General features: G+C 44.9%; 1 protein-coding gene across 8 annotated transcripts in view; it reads right to left on the reverse strand.

The window, feature by feature from the left end:
* Nucleotides 1–17,781, reverse strand: part of cep104 (centrosomal protein 104) — a 326,262-nt gene that overhangs the window by 293,426 nt on the left and 15,055 nt on the right. For all 8 annotated transcript variants that reach the window (XM_085966835.1, XM_085966834.1, XM_085966831.1 and 5 more), the window contains 2 exons: nt 17,631–17,693; nt 3,672–3,748 (listed from right to left, as the gene is read on the reverse strand). In XM_085966835.1, the coding sequence (XP_085822961.1) occupies nt 3,672–3,748; nt 17,631–17,693 (140 nt within the window). The remainder of the gene's footprint in view (nt 1–3,671; nt 3,749–17,630; nt 17,694–17,781) is intronic.

Here is a 17,781-nt window from a genome sequence, read left to right on the forward strand (position 1 = left end):
CTACATAACATAACTGCAACAATAAACTGATCTTGTAGTTCAGTTAGTTTCGGAGGTCAGGGAGAAATTTCAAAGCTTTATCTATGTGGAATTTTAATTCGTGGTTATTCACCTCCTGCAGGACACTAAGCAAACTGGGGATTCAAGCAGTTCAGATTGCAGTCTGCAGGCTTCTTGTTCCATGTGTTATATTCTTATATGCTTATTCAGAAGGATACTTCATATGGGTAGCACAACAAGTGCTACATCCAGCTTTTGGTTTACTAATATAATTTAACAATGTTGCAATCCATCACAAAATATGCAATAAATCTCAGGTTACTGTTGAGCTTCAACATTTTTCCTCCTTCAAGTGAATAGCCGTGAACTTGCCAAAACACTAATTATCAGTGGGTCCTTTTTAGAAGCATGATCTTCATTTAAAATAATACTGCTTTTACTTGGTGACATATTACCACTTTTACTGCCAGGTCCCTTGCAAATTGGTATGGGCTAATTATTGATGAATATTTATCGGTGTTAATTTGTACTTTTGCTACTGCACAAATGCTGTGATAAGAAGGTTTACTTAAAAAGGTTACAGGGCAAAGTTTAAAATAGCACAGGTTCACAAAACTAAGATCATTCTCCCCCATAAACAGGCCACCCATACTGCACTGAAACCAGTCTGCCAGGCTCCTTACAGCAAGAGGGGGCTGGGTTTGTCAATGGGAGCACGTTGGAGGTGGGACTGCTGGTTGTCGGGTTTCAGTCCCTCCCCAAACGACGTCCAGCCAACCCACTATTTTCCCTTGATTGTCCTGGTTAAGCCCGCCCTGCAGGCTTAGCCAGCCAATTAAGGGAAAGCCGGTGACAGAGGATGTCAGCGTATGACGTTTCATCTGTCAAACTTTGAGAAGCTGTCAAACACTAACAATCTCTGTTCTAAGGTGAGCCCTTGTACTGAAGACTCACCAAACCTCTTTCCTCAGCAGAAATCAGATGGCTGCTGCATCTGAGAATGCAGCAGCCATTCTGTCATCTCTGCCGTTGAGATGAGGCACCTCCGGATCCCCAAGTGTTGAAGCCTGCAGGAAGAAACAAAGGTAAGTAAACTTTTTCTAACACTTTACACTCACCTCATACTTACCTCTCCACACTTGCACCCATCACTCGCCCCCACTGCGCACTTTTGGACCCCTCTCACCCCCGCAGACCCACTGCTCACCTCGCTGACCCTGGCGAGGTTTGCAGCCGTCGGGAAGCCCGCACTTGCAGGGGTTAAATGGGGATAAGCCTCTTAACTGCCTGTTAACTGGCAGTTAATTGGTTGTAATCCCCTTCCCGCCTCCAGGAGACGGAGGCAGGTTGGGAGCGGGTTCGGTACCGGCTCCGTTTCTGCCATTTTCCAAGCAGTCCCGCCTCCATACCTGCCTCCCCAGGGCTGGCAAAATTCCCCCCAGAGTGTCAGCAGAGTTGTGCTCTACGGGTCTGAATTACAGGAAATTCTCTTTTAACCGGCACCTAAATATCCGGAAACCTCTTAACCGGCAAAATTCAGGAGTAGGTTCAGGTAAGTTTTACTATATATTAGTGGCCGTGTAACCAGGGTTCCTGCACCTGTGGCCGTGTAACCAGGGTTCCTGCACCTGTGGCCGTGTAACCAGGGTTCCTGCACCTGTGGCCGTGTAACCAGGGTTCCTGCACCTGTGGCCGTGCAACAGGGACGCCTGGATCTGTGGCCGTGTAACCGGGAGTCCTGCACAAGTGCCGTGTAACCGGGGCTCTCGTACCTTGGTAAGTATACTTCTCTGTAATACGGACTTTTTGATCAACCGGCACCACGTCGGTCCTGGATTTAAAAAAAAAGTTTCCTGTAGTGTGGAGTGTGTTTTCCATTTTAGGCTTTCCAATGAGAATGGTGCGATGCTCTGGACAGTCATTAAGGACACGTGTGACTTTCCTTCAATACATGAGGGTGTATCTCCAACTCGGTATAAAGAAAAGAAAAACAACTTGCATTTATATCGAGCCTTTCACAATCTCAGGACATTCCAAAGTGCTTTATAGGCAATGAAGTACTTTTGAAGCTTAGTCCCTGTTGTAATGTAGTTTAATCCTTGAACACTTCAAACTAAATTAAAAAGTTCAGCTGAAGTAATTTACGATCGAGGGGGGCAGGAATATATTTTAATTTTTCATGTAGGGTGTCGGATTTTTAATATAATGCAGAGGTTCTTTTTTTCTTTTTTTTTTTATAAACTTGGCTCTATAGTTTTACATTTCATATACTAAACATCTTGAAATCATCAGTGCTTTTTCAAGTAGAATAGTGTCATCTCCCGAGTCCTTCAATCCCAATGCTCAATTCTTAATTTTGGTCCCTCAAACATCCCTTAAATTTGAATGGCAAAATGTTACTTTCATTACTGGTGCATACAAACGGAGATCAAATGTTAATGCCAGGGAGCTACACCATCATACTGCCCAAATAGAAAAGATCACAGAGAAAAATTAATGAATTGCTAAAAGTACAGTTAAAGAAAGAAAAGAAAGACTTGCATTTATATAGCACCTTTCACAACCTCAGGACGTCCCAAAGCACTTTACACCAATGAAGTACATTTTGAAGTGAAGTCACTGTTGTAATGTAGGAAACGCGGCAGCCAATTTGCACACAGCAGGCTCCCACACCAATATGACAATGACCAGATAATCAACATCACTAAAAATAGATTGAGGGATAAATGTTGGCCAGGATACCGCGGATAACTCCGCTGCTCTTCTTCAAAATAGCGTCGTGGGTTCTTTTATGTCGACTTGAGAGCGCAGACGGAGCCTCGGTTTAACGTCTCATCCGAAAGACGGCATCTCTGACAGTGCAGCACTCCATGGAATGTAAGCCTAGATTTGTGCTCAAGTCTCTGGAGTGGGACGTGAACCCACAACCGTCTAACTCAGAGGCGAGAGTGCTACCAACTGAGCCACGACTGACACTCGACAAGTGTTGACAGTTGAAGTATTAGACAACAGTGAAGTTTTACTGTGCTTCTGGCCAGTGCTATACCACTATTTGGCTACCCTGCTGCTGACAACAAATTACAATAATGCCAACTTCAGTAAAAGTTTGGATTTCCATAACTAGTTGTTATTTATTTAATAGCTCGTTGTTTCAAATCCTTTGTTCCTTCTTTATCCCAACAGAAAGGCAATTCACGAAAGATACCCAGCTGGAAGTATGGGACTGATGTAATCCCAAACAGGTTTAAATTAAATTATAATCAGGAGGGACAAAACCAGAAAGGTTGGAGCAGTATTCCACTAAACTGACACAAATGAGCTCATGCCATATGACTTTCTATCAACAACCCACTAAAGAGACAAACCTCTATTGTGCTAGACTTGCCTCAACAGCACAAACCCATGACCTCTTGGTGGAAAAGCAGCAGTCAAGGTCAATCAAGAGCCCAATTCCCAATGGCATTCGATAACTGGTCAGTAGCAGGAAAGAGAGAAAGGCACAAGTTGATACATGTTCGGTCTCTCCTCACAGAAAGTGTGCACAGTCTTGGGGCCAAACGCACGTCCTATCACTCCATGGTGCAGCACATTAATACACTAACCCACTGTTGCAGCTATTTCTTTTACTGTTCAAATACATCGAGTCAATGAAGAGCATTCTCAACTTTTACCTGAAATAAGTTCCATCAAGTGCTGGGTCATCTGGGCTACGTCCAAGGTAGTGATCAATCAGCTTATCTTTAGTGGGCTATAAGAAAAAAATGAAAATTTTTCATTGAATTACTTCAATTAATTTGGTTGAGACAACATGCTGCAATATGTAAATCTGTGCTATAATGACACCATGCCTCACTTTGTATTGAATTACAATGGAAAGTCTTAACAAAAGTGATTCAGATAATAAAAAAACCTTTGTTAGAGGGCTGGAACCTAGCTGAATATCAAACATAAACAAACACTCAAAAGTAAATAGTATTCCACATCACTAACAGAGGCCACTGATGGAAAATTGTTATTCCAAAATCATTAGTATTTACAGTAAAATCACAAAATTATCCGTGTCAGTTATAAATAGCAGTTTCTGAACATTAACTCCTCTATTGCACAATACGATTGTGCTGTATTAGGAGTACTTTCTGGCATTTTAAACAATTATTTCAGCTTTAGCGGTACAAGTAACTTGGGCACACACAGCACCTTTTGTTCAATTCAACTATGGCTTACAAATATAATGGTGTGCATTATACCATAATCAATATAGTTTTAAAATAAATCTGATTATCCTTTAACTATTAAATTGAAATATTTCCCTTAATGATAATCTTTCGAAATCCCCAACCAGGGCACCAATACTTAATTCCTGGAATGTAGGTGGGAGGCCCTCAAGTCTTGAGCTGGGCAGCCCAGAGTCTGGTTGTGTGGGGAAGGAGACAATTTATTGAAAACAACATTTCCCAGGAGTTGAGATAGGAACAGGAGTCGGCCATTTAGCCCCGCGAGCCTCTTCCGCCTTTCAATGGCATCGTGGTTGATCTGTGACCTAACTCCATATACCTTAATACCTTTGGTTAACAAAAATCTTAGATTTAAAATTAACAATTGACCTCACATCAACTGGCGTTTGCAGAAGAGAGTTCCAAACTTCTACCACCCTTTGCATGTACAAATGTTTCCTAAATTCATTTCTGAAAGGCCTGGCTCTAATTTTAAGGCTATGCCCCCTTAGTCCTCGATTCCCCAACCAGCAGAAATAGTTTCTATCTACCCCATCAATTCCCCTTAATATCCTGAAAACTTCAATCAAATCACCTTAATCTTCCAAATTCCAGGGAATACAACCCTAGTTTGTGTAATATGCAAATATTCATGTTATACTCCGCTATATTTTAAACTAGCTGGAGTGCCCGGCGGTGCCGAGGCTTTTTCGAGGGCATGTTGTTGTTGGAAGAGAGAGAGAGAGAGAGAGAGAGCGACTGGGGGGGCGGGGGGGGGGGGGGGAAAGAGAAGAGAGAGGGGGCGACTGGGGGGGGGGGGGGGGAAAGAGAGGGGGCGACTGGGGGGGGGGGGGGGGGGGGCGGGGGGGAGAGAGAGGGCGACTGTGTGTGGGGGGGGGGGAGGAAGAGGGAAGGGGGGGGAAAAAGAGGGCAAAGGGGGGGGGGGGAGAAAGGGGGCCGGGGTGGGGGGGAAGGGGGCCGGGGTGGGGGGGAAGGGGGCCGGGGTGGGGGGGAAGGGGGCCGGGGGGGGAAGGCGGAAGGGGGCCCAGGCCGAGAGCCCCGCTCTCCGAGCCCCGCCCCCCCCACCCCGGCTGAGAGCCCCGCTCTCCGAGCCCCGCCGCCCCCCCCCCCCCCGCCGAGCCCGATTGCGGCTCTGAGAGACGGCCGGCGGCCGAGCCCCCCCCCCCCCCCCGCCGAGCGCGGAACAGAGACGCCTCGTCTCACCTGCTCCTGCTGCGCGCGCACCCTGACCCTCGTGGCTGACGCCGTTGCCCTGGGTAACGTGACACGGCCGGGGGGGGGGGGGGGAAAAAGAGAGGAGGGGGGGTGAGGAGCTTAGCAGAAGCGCAATCACCTAGCTGGGCAAGAAAGGCGCAGGCTTTGAGGCCTAAGAAAAAAACGGGGAAAGGTAGGAAAAAGAATGTTCAGGTTAGGTTTACAAATGAGTTATTTTTTTTTAAAACAATTTAATAAATTCTATTTTATTTTGGTGGAAATGTATATTTGAAAAGAAAGACGCAGAAAGCAGGAAAAAGAATGGAAGCAAGATGGTGGCGACTCACCTCGGTTCAGAACGATAAGGCCCGCCCACACACGCACCGATTGGTCGACCGTCAGGTCACCAAAGCGTAGGATTGGTCAATCATCCCGTCACTCGACCGTAGGATGGCCCGGCCGCACGCGGCAGCAAGCCGCCGTACGATTGGTCGACCTCGAGGTCACTCTGTCGCTAATGAGCGGATAATGAGATGCTAATGAGCAGAATGTTGAAGGTTTTTCGGATACCGCGGGCACGATTTTAGCCCAGCCGAAACGTAAATACGCTTAAAACCGTCTCGGAAGCGTAAGCTTTCTTTGGAGGTAACGCGCGCGTAGGTACGCCCTGTAACTTTCGAGCACATAGCCCGCCAGACGCACACGCGATGACAGACAGAATGACAGACAGAATGACAGTACCGATTTATATATATAATAAAGAAGATAATGCAGACTTCCCAAAGTCACTGCCAGGGAAACTCTGAAGAACTCCCCCTCTCCACCACGACTTGAGCCATGATACCTGACCTAGAGGCCAGCTCAGGTCAAATTGAGTGGGCTAAGTAATATAAATTTGCAGTTTTTTCTTTTAAAAAAGTGATTTGATTGGGTAGCATTAGAATACCTGTTCTCTACATAAACCGTGCATAGGCCAACTAATAATAAGGCCTGTGCACATTTAACTAAACCTTATGAACCTTCACAGACTTCGAAGTCAGAAGCAAATTATTTTCCCAACTTACATGTTAAAAACACATCAAAATAGACATGGATAAAAATTCCATTTTATTGATACAAGCATAAATCTTGGTAGGATAAAAAGCAAACTGCTTTACACAAGAATGAAAAAAAAAAATGTTCCCAATCATGCCGAGTACAGGAAACTGTGTGTTATCCAGAGGCGAACTGCCCGGCAAGCTCGAGCCACCAGCAAAAATCAGGAGCCGTTTTTTCTTTTCTTTACTTTTTTTGAACAGTCAAGCTCTGCAAGGTCTGTAGCTAAGCAACAACTTCAGCTAGAGATGCTACAGAGACGCTCGCCGACTGTTTAGAGGCTGTTGCTAAGCAACAGGGTTTGTTGATTCATACGGAGATGAAAATCTCCGTATGTTTCAACATTAGCTCTGGAGTGTCTGGCAGTTTTGAGGGAACAGCAGCAGCTCGGTCCCGTCGGTGCTGGGTAGCACAAAGTTTCCTGTATGTTGCTTGACTCATGTAAAGGTCCACAGGTGTGACCACAGATGGCATCACGACCAAGCTCAACCCAACATCCACACATGTGCACTTTACTGGATGGCAATCAGGCATGAGAGCCCTGGCTGATTTGCTCCCCCCACCGCCACCCCACCTCACCACAAACCCACTTTACCCTAATCCAAAACACAGACTACTTACAATATTCCACAACCACCCTGGCTGAGATTCACTAACTCAGCACAACACAGGAATCAAATCTGTGACCTTCTTGATCTCTATGGTGGCACATTTACCCATTAAGCAGTCAGGGGAAGTCTGCTGTAATATTTCAACAGATATGCCTGAATACAAAGCTGTAATCTGCAGGAACAGTGCCTTTCTACATTTCCACTCAGGGTCTGGTTGTATACATAAAAAAGGGTGACCACCAGGCAGAGTAGTAGGCGCAAGCAGGTAGTGCAGGGGTCCCCTGTGGCCATCCCCCTCTCAAAAGAATATAACAATTTGGATATTGTTGAGGGAGATGGCTTATCGGGGGAAGGCAGCAACAGCCAACTTCCTGGCACCATGGCTGGTTCTGCTGCACAGGACGGGAGGGAAGAGTGAGAGAGCTATAGCGATAGGCGATTCTATTGTAAGGGGAATAGATAAACGTTTCTACGGCCACAAACTAGTCTCCAGGATGGTATGTTGCCTCCCTGGTGCAAGGGTCAAGGATGTCTCGGGGCAGCTGCAGGGCATTCTGGAGGGGGAGGATGAACAGCCAGTTGTCGTGGTGCATATAGGTACCAACGATATAGGTAAAAAAACAGGATGAGGTCCTAAAACCTGAATATAGGGAGTTAGGAGGTAAATTAAAAAATAGGACCTCAAAAGGTAGTAATCTCAGGATTGCTACCAGTGTCACGTGCTAGCCAGAGTAGAAATAGAAGGATATTTCAGATGAATACGTGGCTAGAGGAATGGTGCAAGTGGGAGGGATTCAAATTCCTGGGACATTGGAACCGGTTCTGGGGGAGGTGGGACCAGTACAAACTGGATGGTTTGCACCTGGGTGGGACTGGGACCGATGTCCCGGGGGAGTGTTTGCTGGTGCTGTTGGGGAGGGTTTACACTAAAATGGCAGGAGGTTGGGAACCTGTGCAGGGAGACAGAGGAAAGGGAAGCAAGGATAGAAACAAAATACAGGAAGGAGGAAAGCAGAAGTGGAAGGCAGAGAAATCAAGGGTGTAAATCAAACAGGGCTACAGTAAATAATAATTCTAAAAAGGACCAAGAGTGTTAAAAAAACAAGCCTGAAGGCTTTGTGTCTTAATGCGAGGAGCATTCGCAATAAGGTGGATGAATTAGCTGTGCAAATAGATGTAAACGGATATGATGTAATTGGAATTACGGAGACATGGCTCCAGGGTGACCAAGGCTGGGAATTCAACATCCAGGGGTATTCAATATTCAGGAAAGACAGGCAAAAAGGAAAAGGAGGTCAGGTAGCATTGCTGGTTAAAGAGGAGGTTAACACAATAGTAAGGATGGACATTAGCTCTGATGATGTGGAATCTGTATGGGTAGAGCTGAGGAATACCATGGGGCAGAAAACATTAGTGGGAGTTGTACACAGCCCCCCAAACAGTAATGCTGAGGTTGGGGTTGGCATTAAACGGGAAATTAGAGATGCGTGCAATAAGGGCACAGCAGTTATCATGGGTGACTTTCATCTACATATAGGTTAGGCTAACCAAATTAGTAACAATGCTGTGGAGGAGGAATTCCTAAAGTGTATACGGGATGGTTTCCGGAACCAATATGTCGAGGAACCAACTGGAGATCAGGCCATCTTAGACTGGATATTATGTAATGAGAAAGGATTAATTAGCAATGTTGTTGTGCAAGGTGCCTTGGGGAGGAGCGATCATAATATGATAGAATTCTTCATTCAGATGGAGAGTGAAGTAGTTGACTCAGAGACTAGGGTCCTGAATTTAAATAAAGGAAACTACGATGGTATGAGGCGCGAGTTGGCTAGGATGGATTGGGGAACGTTACTTAAAGGGTTGACGGTGGATAAGCAATGGCAAACATTTAAAGATTGCATGGATGAACTACAGAATTTGTTCATCCCTGTTTGGCATAAAAATAAAACAAAAAAGGTGACTCAACCGTGGCTAACAAGAAAAATTAGGGACAGCATAAGATCCAAGGAGAGGTCATATAAATTGGCCAGAAAAAGCAGCAAACCCGAGGATTGGGAGCAGTTTAGGATTCAGCAAAGGAGGACAAAGGGATTAATTAAGAGGGGAAAATAGAATATGAGAGTAAGCTTGCAGGGAACATAAAAATTGACTGTGAAGAGAAAAAGATTGGTGAAGTCAAGCGTAGGTCCCTTGCAGTCAGAATCAGGGGAATTTATAATGGGGAACCAAGAAATGGCTGACCAATTAAATACATACTTTCGTTCTGTCTTCACAAAGGAGGACACAAATAACCTCCCAGAGATGTCGGGGAACATGGGGTCTAATGAAAGGGAGGAATTGAATGAAATCAGTATTTGTAGGGAAATGGTGTTAGGGAAATTGACAGCATTGAAGGCTGATAAATCCCCAGGGCCTGGATCCACATCCTAGGGTACTTCAGGAAGTGGCCCTAGAAAGAGTAGATGCATTGCTGGTCATCTTCCAAAATTCTATAGACTCTGGAATAGTTCCCATGGATTGCAGGGTAGCTAATGTAACCCCACTATTTAAAAAAGGTGGTAGAGAGAAAACAGGGAATTACAGACCGGTAAGCCAGACATCGGTAGTGGGGAAAATGCTAGAGTCCATTATAAAAGATGTAATAGCAGAGCACTTGGAAAACAGTGACAGGATCGGACAAAGTCAACATGGATTTACAAAAGGTAAATCGTGCTTGACTAATCTACTGGAATTTTTTGAGGATGTAACTGGTAGAATAGATAAGGGAGAACCAGTGGATGTGGTGTATTTGGACTTTCAGAAGGCTTTCGATAAGGTGCCGCATAAGAGATTAGCGTGTAAAGTTATGGCACATGGGATTGGGGGTAAGGTACTGATTGGATAAAGAACTGGTTGGCAGACAGGAAACAAAGAGTTGGAATAAATGGCTCTTTTTTCGAGTGGCAGGCAGTGACTAGTGGGGTATCGCAGGGATCGGTCCTAGGACCCCAGTTATTCACAATATATATAAATGATCTAGACGAGGGAACTAGATGTAATATCTCCAAGTTTGCAGACGACACAAAGCTGGGTGGGCGTGTGTGCTGTGAGGAGGATGCCGAGAAACTCCAGTATGATTTGGACAGGTTGGGTGATTGGGCAGAAGCATGGCAGATGCAGTATAATGTGGATAAATGCGAGGTTATCCACTTCGGTGGCAAAAACAGGAAGACAGATTATTATCTGAACGGCAATAGATTGGGATAAGGGGAAGTGCAACGAGACCTGGGTGTCCTTGTGCACCAGTCGCTGAAGGTAAGCATGCAGGTGCAGCAGGCGGTTAAGGCGGCAAATGGTCAAATGGTATGTTGGCCTTCATAGCGAGAGGATTCGAGTACAGGAGCAAGGATGTCTTGCCGCAGTTGTACAGGGCCTTGGTGAGACCACACCTTGAGTATTGTGTGCAGTTTTGGTCGCCTTATCTGAGGAAGGATGTTCTTACCATGGAGGGAGAGCAGCGAAGATTCACCAGCCTGATACCTGGGATGGCAGGAATGACGTATGAGGAGAGATTGGGTCCATTAGGCTTATATTCGCTAGAGTTTACAAGAACGAGAGGGGATCTCATTGAAACTTATAAAATTCTAACAGGACTAGACAGACTAGATGCAGGAAGGATATTCCCGATGGCGGGAGTCCAGAACCAGGGGTCACAGTCTAAGGATAAGGGGTAAGCCATTTAGGACTGAGATGAAGAGGAATTTCTTCACCCAGAGAGAGTGGTGAACCTGTGGAATTCTCTACCACAGAAGGCAGTTGAGGCCAATTCATTAAATATATTCAAGAAGGAGTTAGATATATTTCTTAAGGCTAAAGGGATCAAGGGATATGGGGAGAAAGCAGGGACAGGGTTCTGAATTTGGATGATCAGCCATGATCTCATTAAATGGCGGAGCAGGCTCGAGGGACCGAATGGCCTACTCCTGCTCCTATCTTCTATGTTTCTATGTTAATAGTACTGCTTGTGAAGATAATTAAAAGTTAATTAGTATAAATAAAAGACATAGAATAAAAGGAATTTAGGGGAGTTAAGGTATCCATCTCAGGATGGAACAGTCTGTTAGATTAAAGGGAGATAGTTTGGATAACGGCAGGATGAGCAAGACAACGCTGACGTGGGCCTCTTGATGGAGAGGGGACGAGGTCAGGCCTTGTACTTGCTGTGCCAGGGAGGATACAGACAAAGAGATAAGACGAATTCCAATGGAGGAACCTTCAAAATGTAAAAACAAGGAGGATAAATTGGCAAAGGACATGAGACTCCCCCCCATGAAGGTTCATTCACACAGACGGTGAAGGGGAGAAACAAACAAGAGTGAGCTGGTCGAACATTCTTTCGAGAGTGGACCCACGCTCATCGAAGTCAAACACTCTTGGGGGGTCTAGACAAGGGGAAGGCTGAAAGCTGGAGAACTGTTTGCACACGCCAGCCGTCTGTCTGATCGGGACCGGTAGGAGCTGCTTGTCACAGTCGTATGTTTTTGCTGTATAACTAGTGTGTTATATTCTGTCTTAAACTCTGATTAAACACAATATTCCCACCATATTGGTTTGCAGTCGATCCCGATAGCTTGCAGAGATTACCAATCTCTCAAATTAACGAGAGAGAGGTAGAGGCCGAGAAGTTTACAGAGGGAAATCCAGTGCTTAGGGCCTTGGCAGCTGAAAGCCTAGCCACCAATGGTGGAGCGATTAAAATAGGGGATGAGCAAGAGGCCAGAACTGGAGAAGCACAGGGATCTCGGAGAGTTGGAGGAAGTTATAGAGATAGGGAAGGGCGATGCCATGGAGGGATTTGAACACAAGGATGAGAATTTTTAAACTGAGGCGTTGCCAGACCAGCAGCCAATGCAGGTCATCGAGCATTGATGGGTGAACGGGACTTGGTGCGAATTATGATACGGGCAGCAGAGTTTTGGAGAAGCTCAAGTTTCTGGAGGGTGGAAGATGGGAGGCGGGCCAGGAGAGCGTTGGGAATAGTCGAGTCTGGAGGTAACAAAGGCACGGATGAGGGTTTCAGCAGATGAGCTGAGGCAGGGGCAAGAGTCAGGTGATGTTACAGAAGTGGAAATAGGCAGTCTTGGTGATGGAGCGGATATCTGGTCAGAAGCTGATCTCGGGGTCAATTACGACATCAAGCCTGCAAACAGTTTGGTTCAGCCTCAGACAGTTGCCAGGGAGCGGGATGGAGTCGGTGGCAAGGGAACAGAATTTGTGGCGGGGACTGAAGTCAATGGCTTCAATCTTCCCAATATTTAGCTGGAGGAAATTTCCAATCATCCAGTACTGGATGTCAGACAAGCAGTCTGACAATTTAGAGGCAGTGGAGGGATCGAGAGAGGTGGTGGAGAGGTAGAGCTGGGTGTCGTCAACGTACATGTGGAACCTGACGTGTTGTAAAAGCAGACTAATGAGCACTGACCCCAATTTTCCTCGAACAAAGAAAAGAAAATTCTTAAAGAGGAAAAAATACTTGGAACAACCATATCAGGTATGTCACCCGTTCCAAATTCTGGTTGGCCAATATAAGAAACTGCAGTCACTATTCCTATTTAATAATATTCAGTGTGTTCTGATGCCACCTGCTGGCAATGGATTGTATTAGGCAGATGACAGGAACCACTTGACTATTCAAATTGTCATTACTGTACATCAGAAATGAAACCTTTCATAAACAGTGAAGCTTAACTAAGTAACAGGTAACTGATGTCCTAAGCATCATGGATTTGGAAACGCATTTTCTTTAATGAAGTGCTAATGTTCAACTAACTAATATAATACTGTATATTAAATACAAGGCATTAAATGGTGCAGGTTAAAAAAAAAATCTGCAAATGCTGGAAATCTGAAATAAAAAATGCTAGAAATGCAGTTCCCTCAGCAATTGAAAAGAATGTTCCAGGTGTGAATCCGTCATCAGAACTAGAAATTGGATGATGAACAAACCCCTTCATATGACTGAACAAAATGATGGTTGGGGGGGGGGGGGGGGGGGGATAAAGCCTTCAAGAGTGCTGTTGATGGGTTTAATGGCCTGCAAACTGGCTTCTTTGAATACATGAAAGAAAGGCTCTAAGAGAAGGATGACCCACCCGTGGCTAACTAAGGAAGTAAAGGATGGTATCAAATTGAAAACAAAGGTAGATAATGTTGCGAAGAATAGTGGAAGGCCAGAGGATTGGTGAATATTTAAAAACCAGCAAAGGACTAAAAAAGAGAGAAGATAGCTTATGAGAGTAAGCTCGCAAGAAATATAAAAACAGGCAGTAGGAGCTTCTACAGGTATATAAAAAGGAAGAGAGTAGCTAAAGTAAACGTTGGTCCCTCAGAGGATGAGTCTGGGGAATTAATAATGGGAAACATCAGAGACTTTGAACAAATATTTTGTATCGGTCTTCACGGTAGAAGATACTAAAAGCATCCCAATAATGGTTAATCAAGGGGATATTGGGGTGGGGGGGGGAACTAAAACAATCACTATCACTAGAGAAAAAGTACTAGACAAACTAATGGGACTAAAGGTGGACAAGTCTCCTGGACCCGATGGCCTGCATCCTCAGGTCTTAAAAGAAGTGGCTGCAAAGATAGTGGATGCATTGGTTGTAATCTACCAAAATTCCCTGGGTTCTGGAGAGGTCCCAGCAGATTGGAAAACTGCAAATGTAATGCCCCTATTTAAGAAAGGAGGGAGACAGAAAGCAGGCAACTATAGACCAGTTAGCCTAACATCTGTCATTGGGAAAATGTTGGAGTCCATCATTAAGGAAGTGGTAGCAGGAGATTTAGAAAATCATAATGGGCCAGTAATTCCGGTCCCAACGCGTGAGTACGGACGGGGTACTCACGCGTGGGCCCGTTGGAAGTGCCGGATTTCAGCATGCGCGGGAAACCGGCATTTCCTCCAAGGGGTTCAGCGGTCCAACACGTGCGCGCAGGACTCTGCATGCACGCGTTGAACTTCCTTCTTTTTGACAGGTTTGCCCGTGTGTAAGAGCCTCAACTTTTTAGAAATGTAAAAAGGAGACGTAAGGACTTGATTCTTTAAGGTAAGTGGTCTATTATTTAAAATTATAACATTTTTTCCACAGCTTTATTGTTTTCAAGGACTTTACAGTAAGGTAAGTTTATTTTTAGACCTGATTTCTTAAAAAATTATTTTCTTCAAAAATTTTATTAATTGTTTAAAATAGTTTTTTAAAGTTATTTTTAGTTCATTTAATTAGTGGGATGTTTTTTAAAATTTTATTTAATGTTTAAGTAGTGTTTTGGGTGCCCGTACTTTTCATGAGTTTGACAGTTCTTACTATCAAACTCATGAATGAAGTTTTCCCTCCCCTGATTGGCTGCCCAGTGCTCACCTGATCCCAGCCGGCACATCGCACTAACTGCGCCGCTGGATCAGGCCAGTGACAGGAATTCCAAGCAGGCCCAGGCTTCAGCTGTCGGCGCGCCGGGTAAGTGCACATCGGGGGCTTGCACGCGCGGCAAGCCCCCGATCCTAATTTCTGGGCCAATATAGTCAAGCAGTGACAAATTTTCTGGAGTTCTTTGAGGACTCAACTATTTACAATCTATATTAATGACTTGGATGAAGGGACCGAGTGCAATGTAGCCAAATTTGCTGATGATACAAAAATAGGTGGGAAAGCAAATTGCGTGGAGGACGCATAGAATCTCCAAAGGGATATAGATAGGCTAAGTGAGTGGGCAAAAATCTGGCAGATGGAGTATAATGTGGAAAAATGCATGGTTATCCATTTTGGTAGGAAAAATAAAAAAGCAAATTATTTAAATGGGGAGAGATTACAAAATGCTGAGAGGGGGAGATCTGGGGGTCCTTGTACACGAATCACAAAAAGTTAGTATGCAGGTACAGCAAGCAATTAGGAAGGCAAATGGAACATTGGCCTTTAGTGCAAAGGGAATGGAGTATAAAAGTAGGTAAGTCCTGTTACAACTGTACCACACCCGAGACCACACCTGGAGTACTGCGTACAATTTTGGTCTCCTTATTTAAGGAAAGATATATTTGCATTGGAGGCAGTTCAGAGAAGGTTCACGAGGTTGATTCTGGAGATCAAGGGGTTGTCTTATGAAGAAAGGTTGGGCCTATACTCATTGGAGTTTAGAAGAATGAGAGGGGATCTTATTGAAACATACAAGATGCTGAGGGGGCTTGACAGGGTAGATGCAGAGAGGATGTTTCCCCTCGTGGGGGAATCTAGAACTAGGGGGCATAATTTCAGAATAAGGGGACATACATTTAAAACGGAGAGGAGGAGGAATTTCTTCTCCGAGGGTCATGAATCTTTGGAATTCTCTTCCGCAGAGAGCTGTGGAGGCTAGGTCATTGAATATATTTAAAGGTGGAGAGACACAGATTTTTGAATGGTAAGGGAGTGAAGGGTTATGGGGAGCAGGCAGGGAAATGGAGTTGAGGCCAAGATCAGATCAGCCATGATCTTATTGAATGGCGGAGCAGGCTCGAGGGGCTAAATGACCTACTCCTGCGTCTTATGTTCTTATGAAAAGATATGACAATCTCCTTTAGGCAAGCAGGCCGTTAGTCAATAACTGTGCCTGTGACAGGTTTTTATTTCTAAGTACTTCTCCTCCTCTCAACAGTTTCACAGTATTTAGTACCCTTGCAGTTTTAGAACACGCTCACGATGTGGTCGCCTCTACATGGGGGAGACCAAGTTTAGATTGGGTGATGGGTGATCGCTTTGCTGAACACCTCCGTTCAGTCCGCAAGCGTGACCCTGAACTTCCGGTCGCTTGCCATTTTAATTCTCAGTCCCACTCCTACTCTGACCTCTGTCCTTGGTCTTCTACATTGTTCCAATGAAGCTGAACGCAAGCGTGAGGAACAGCACCTCATCTTTCTACAGGAAACTTTCTGGTATCCGGCACTGACGGGACCGAGCTGGTGCTGTCCCATCAAAACTGCCGTAGAAACCAGCGCTAATGTTAAAACATACGGAGCTTTTGAGCTCCGTGTGAATCAACAAACCCTGTTGCTTAGCAACAGCTTCAAAACAGTCGGCCGCAGCTTAAAAGCGTCTCTGTCGCTAAGCAACAGCTGCAGCTAGACCTTGCAGAGCCTGACTGGGGAAAAAAAAAGCAACGAGAAGTAAAAAAAACTTATAGGAAACTGCTCCTGAATTTTGCTGATAGAGCTTTCCGGACATTTAACCTCCGGCTAAACGAAAGTTTCCTGTACTAGGCACTTTACAGAGTTTAACTTTAGATCTTAACACATTTGCTCTCGGACGGCAAGTTCTGGTAATGGAAGATGGCTGCACCAGAGCCACTGGGACTGGAGGTGGTGTAGGCTGGTGCTTGGGGTGGGGATCCCCTATTGGTGCACAGCCAGCGGGGTGGTCAGCACCCCTGGGGTCGACCCACCTTTCTCCGCCACATTCCAGACACAACCCTCTCCATGTTGCCAGATTTTTCATACTCTCTCTCCCTCCCCCCCACCCAAGCCATTCTGCTGTAACTATCTACATCTCCTCTGCACCCATCCTTTGTGTCTATAATTGTCTCATTATCACCTCCTTTTGCCTTTCAGCATCATCTCTTTTGTCATGCAATCACCCCGCCCTCCGCCCCATCACAGACCTTTCCCTTTTGTTCTTTCCCTGCCCCCCCCCACCCTTTTATCTAGCTCTGTACAGTACTTGCTTAAAAGCTGTTCATCTCCAACATCTTCCATTTCTGATGAAAGGTGAAACGTTAACGGCATTTGTCTCTCCATCGATGTTGCCTGCCCTGCTGAGTGTTTGCAGCATTTTCTCTTTTTATTTCATAGTATGGTAATGTTTTGAGCAGGAGATGACTATTGGTCCAACTAGCCTACACTACTAAACCGTCCATCAGTCTCCTTACTGTGATTCTGGAACCAATAGCTCTGCATCTTATTTCCCAATAGGAATTAATCCAATACTTTAATGAAAACCTAGAACGACATTTTGTTCCACCACCCCGATACTCTTCCATCGCTAAAAGGTTGCCTAAACGTCCTAATTTTTTTTACACCTTTAACTTTAAATTATGTCTCAGTCTTTAAATCCGCCAGAACTTGCCTGGATTCAAATTGTCCATACCTGTATAAACTTAAAAGATCTCAAATAATCTCCATACCCTCCTCCTCTTTGCCAGAGAGCAAAATCCAGTGAAATCAATCATTCCTCACAACACAGCCCTCAAGTTTGGGAGTCACTCCTATGTGGCACTCCTATGGACATCCTCCAATAATTCTGTATCTTTCCTGTAATCTGGCAACCAAACCCCCAGGTCAGAAGGACCTGGCTTGAAATGACTGGCCTTCTCGTCAAACAAAAAGATTTTATTGCCTCTTCAATGAAGTGCAATACTCCGTAGTGTGACACAAGTGTGCTACATACACACAAGACTAGATAGATTACAGATATAATCTCTTTCTACTCACTGTTGTACTCGTCTCATCGTATTCTACTGGATCTCCAAGGATATTTACAGCTACCAGGGCAACCTAAAATTAAATACATTCAAATTAGAAATATATAAATTACCCCTTTCGGCTTCACAGATGGATTCCAGCTATTACAAGTGTTCATTTA

The sequence above is a fragment of the Somniosus microcephalus genome, chromosome 25 (genome assembly GCF_052327205.1).
Source record: "Somniosus microcephalus isolate GS21.2 chromosome 25, FLI_Smic_1.0, whole genome shotgun sequence".
Taxonomy (NCBI): Eukaryota; Metazoa; Chordata; class Chondrichthyes; order Squaliformes; family Somniosidae; genus Somniosus; species Somniosus microcephalus.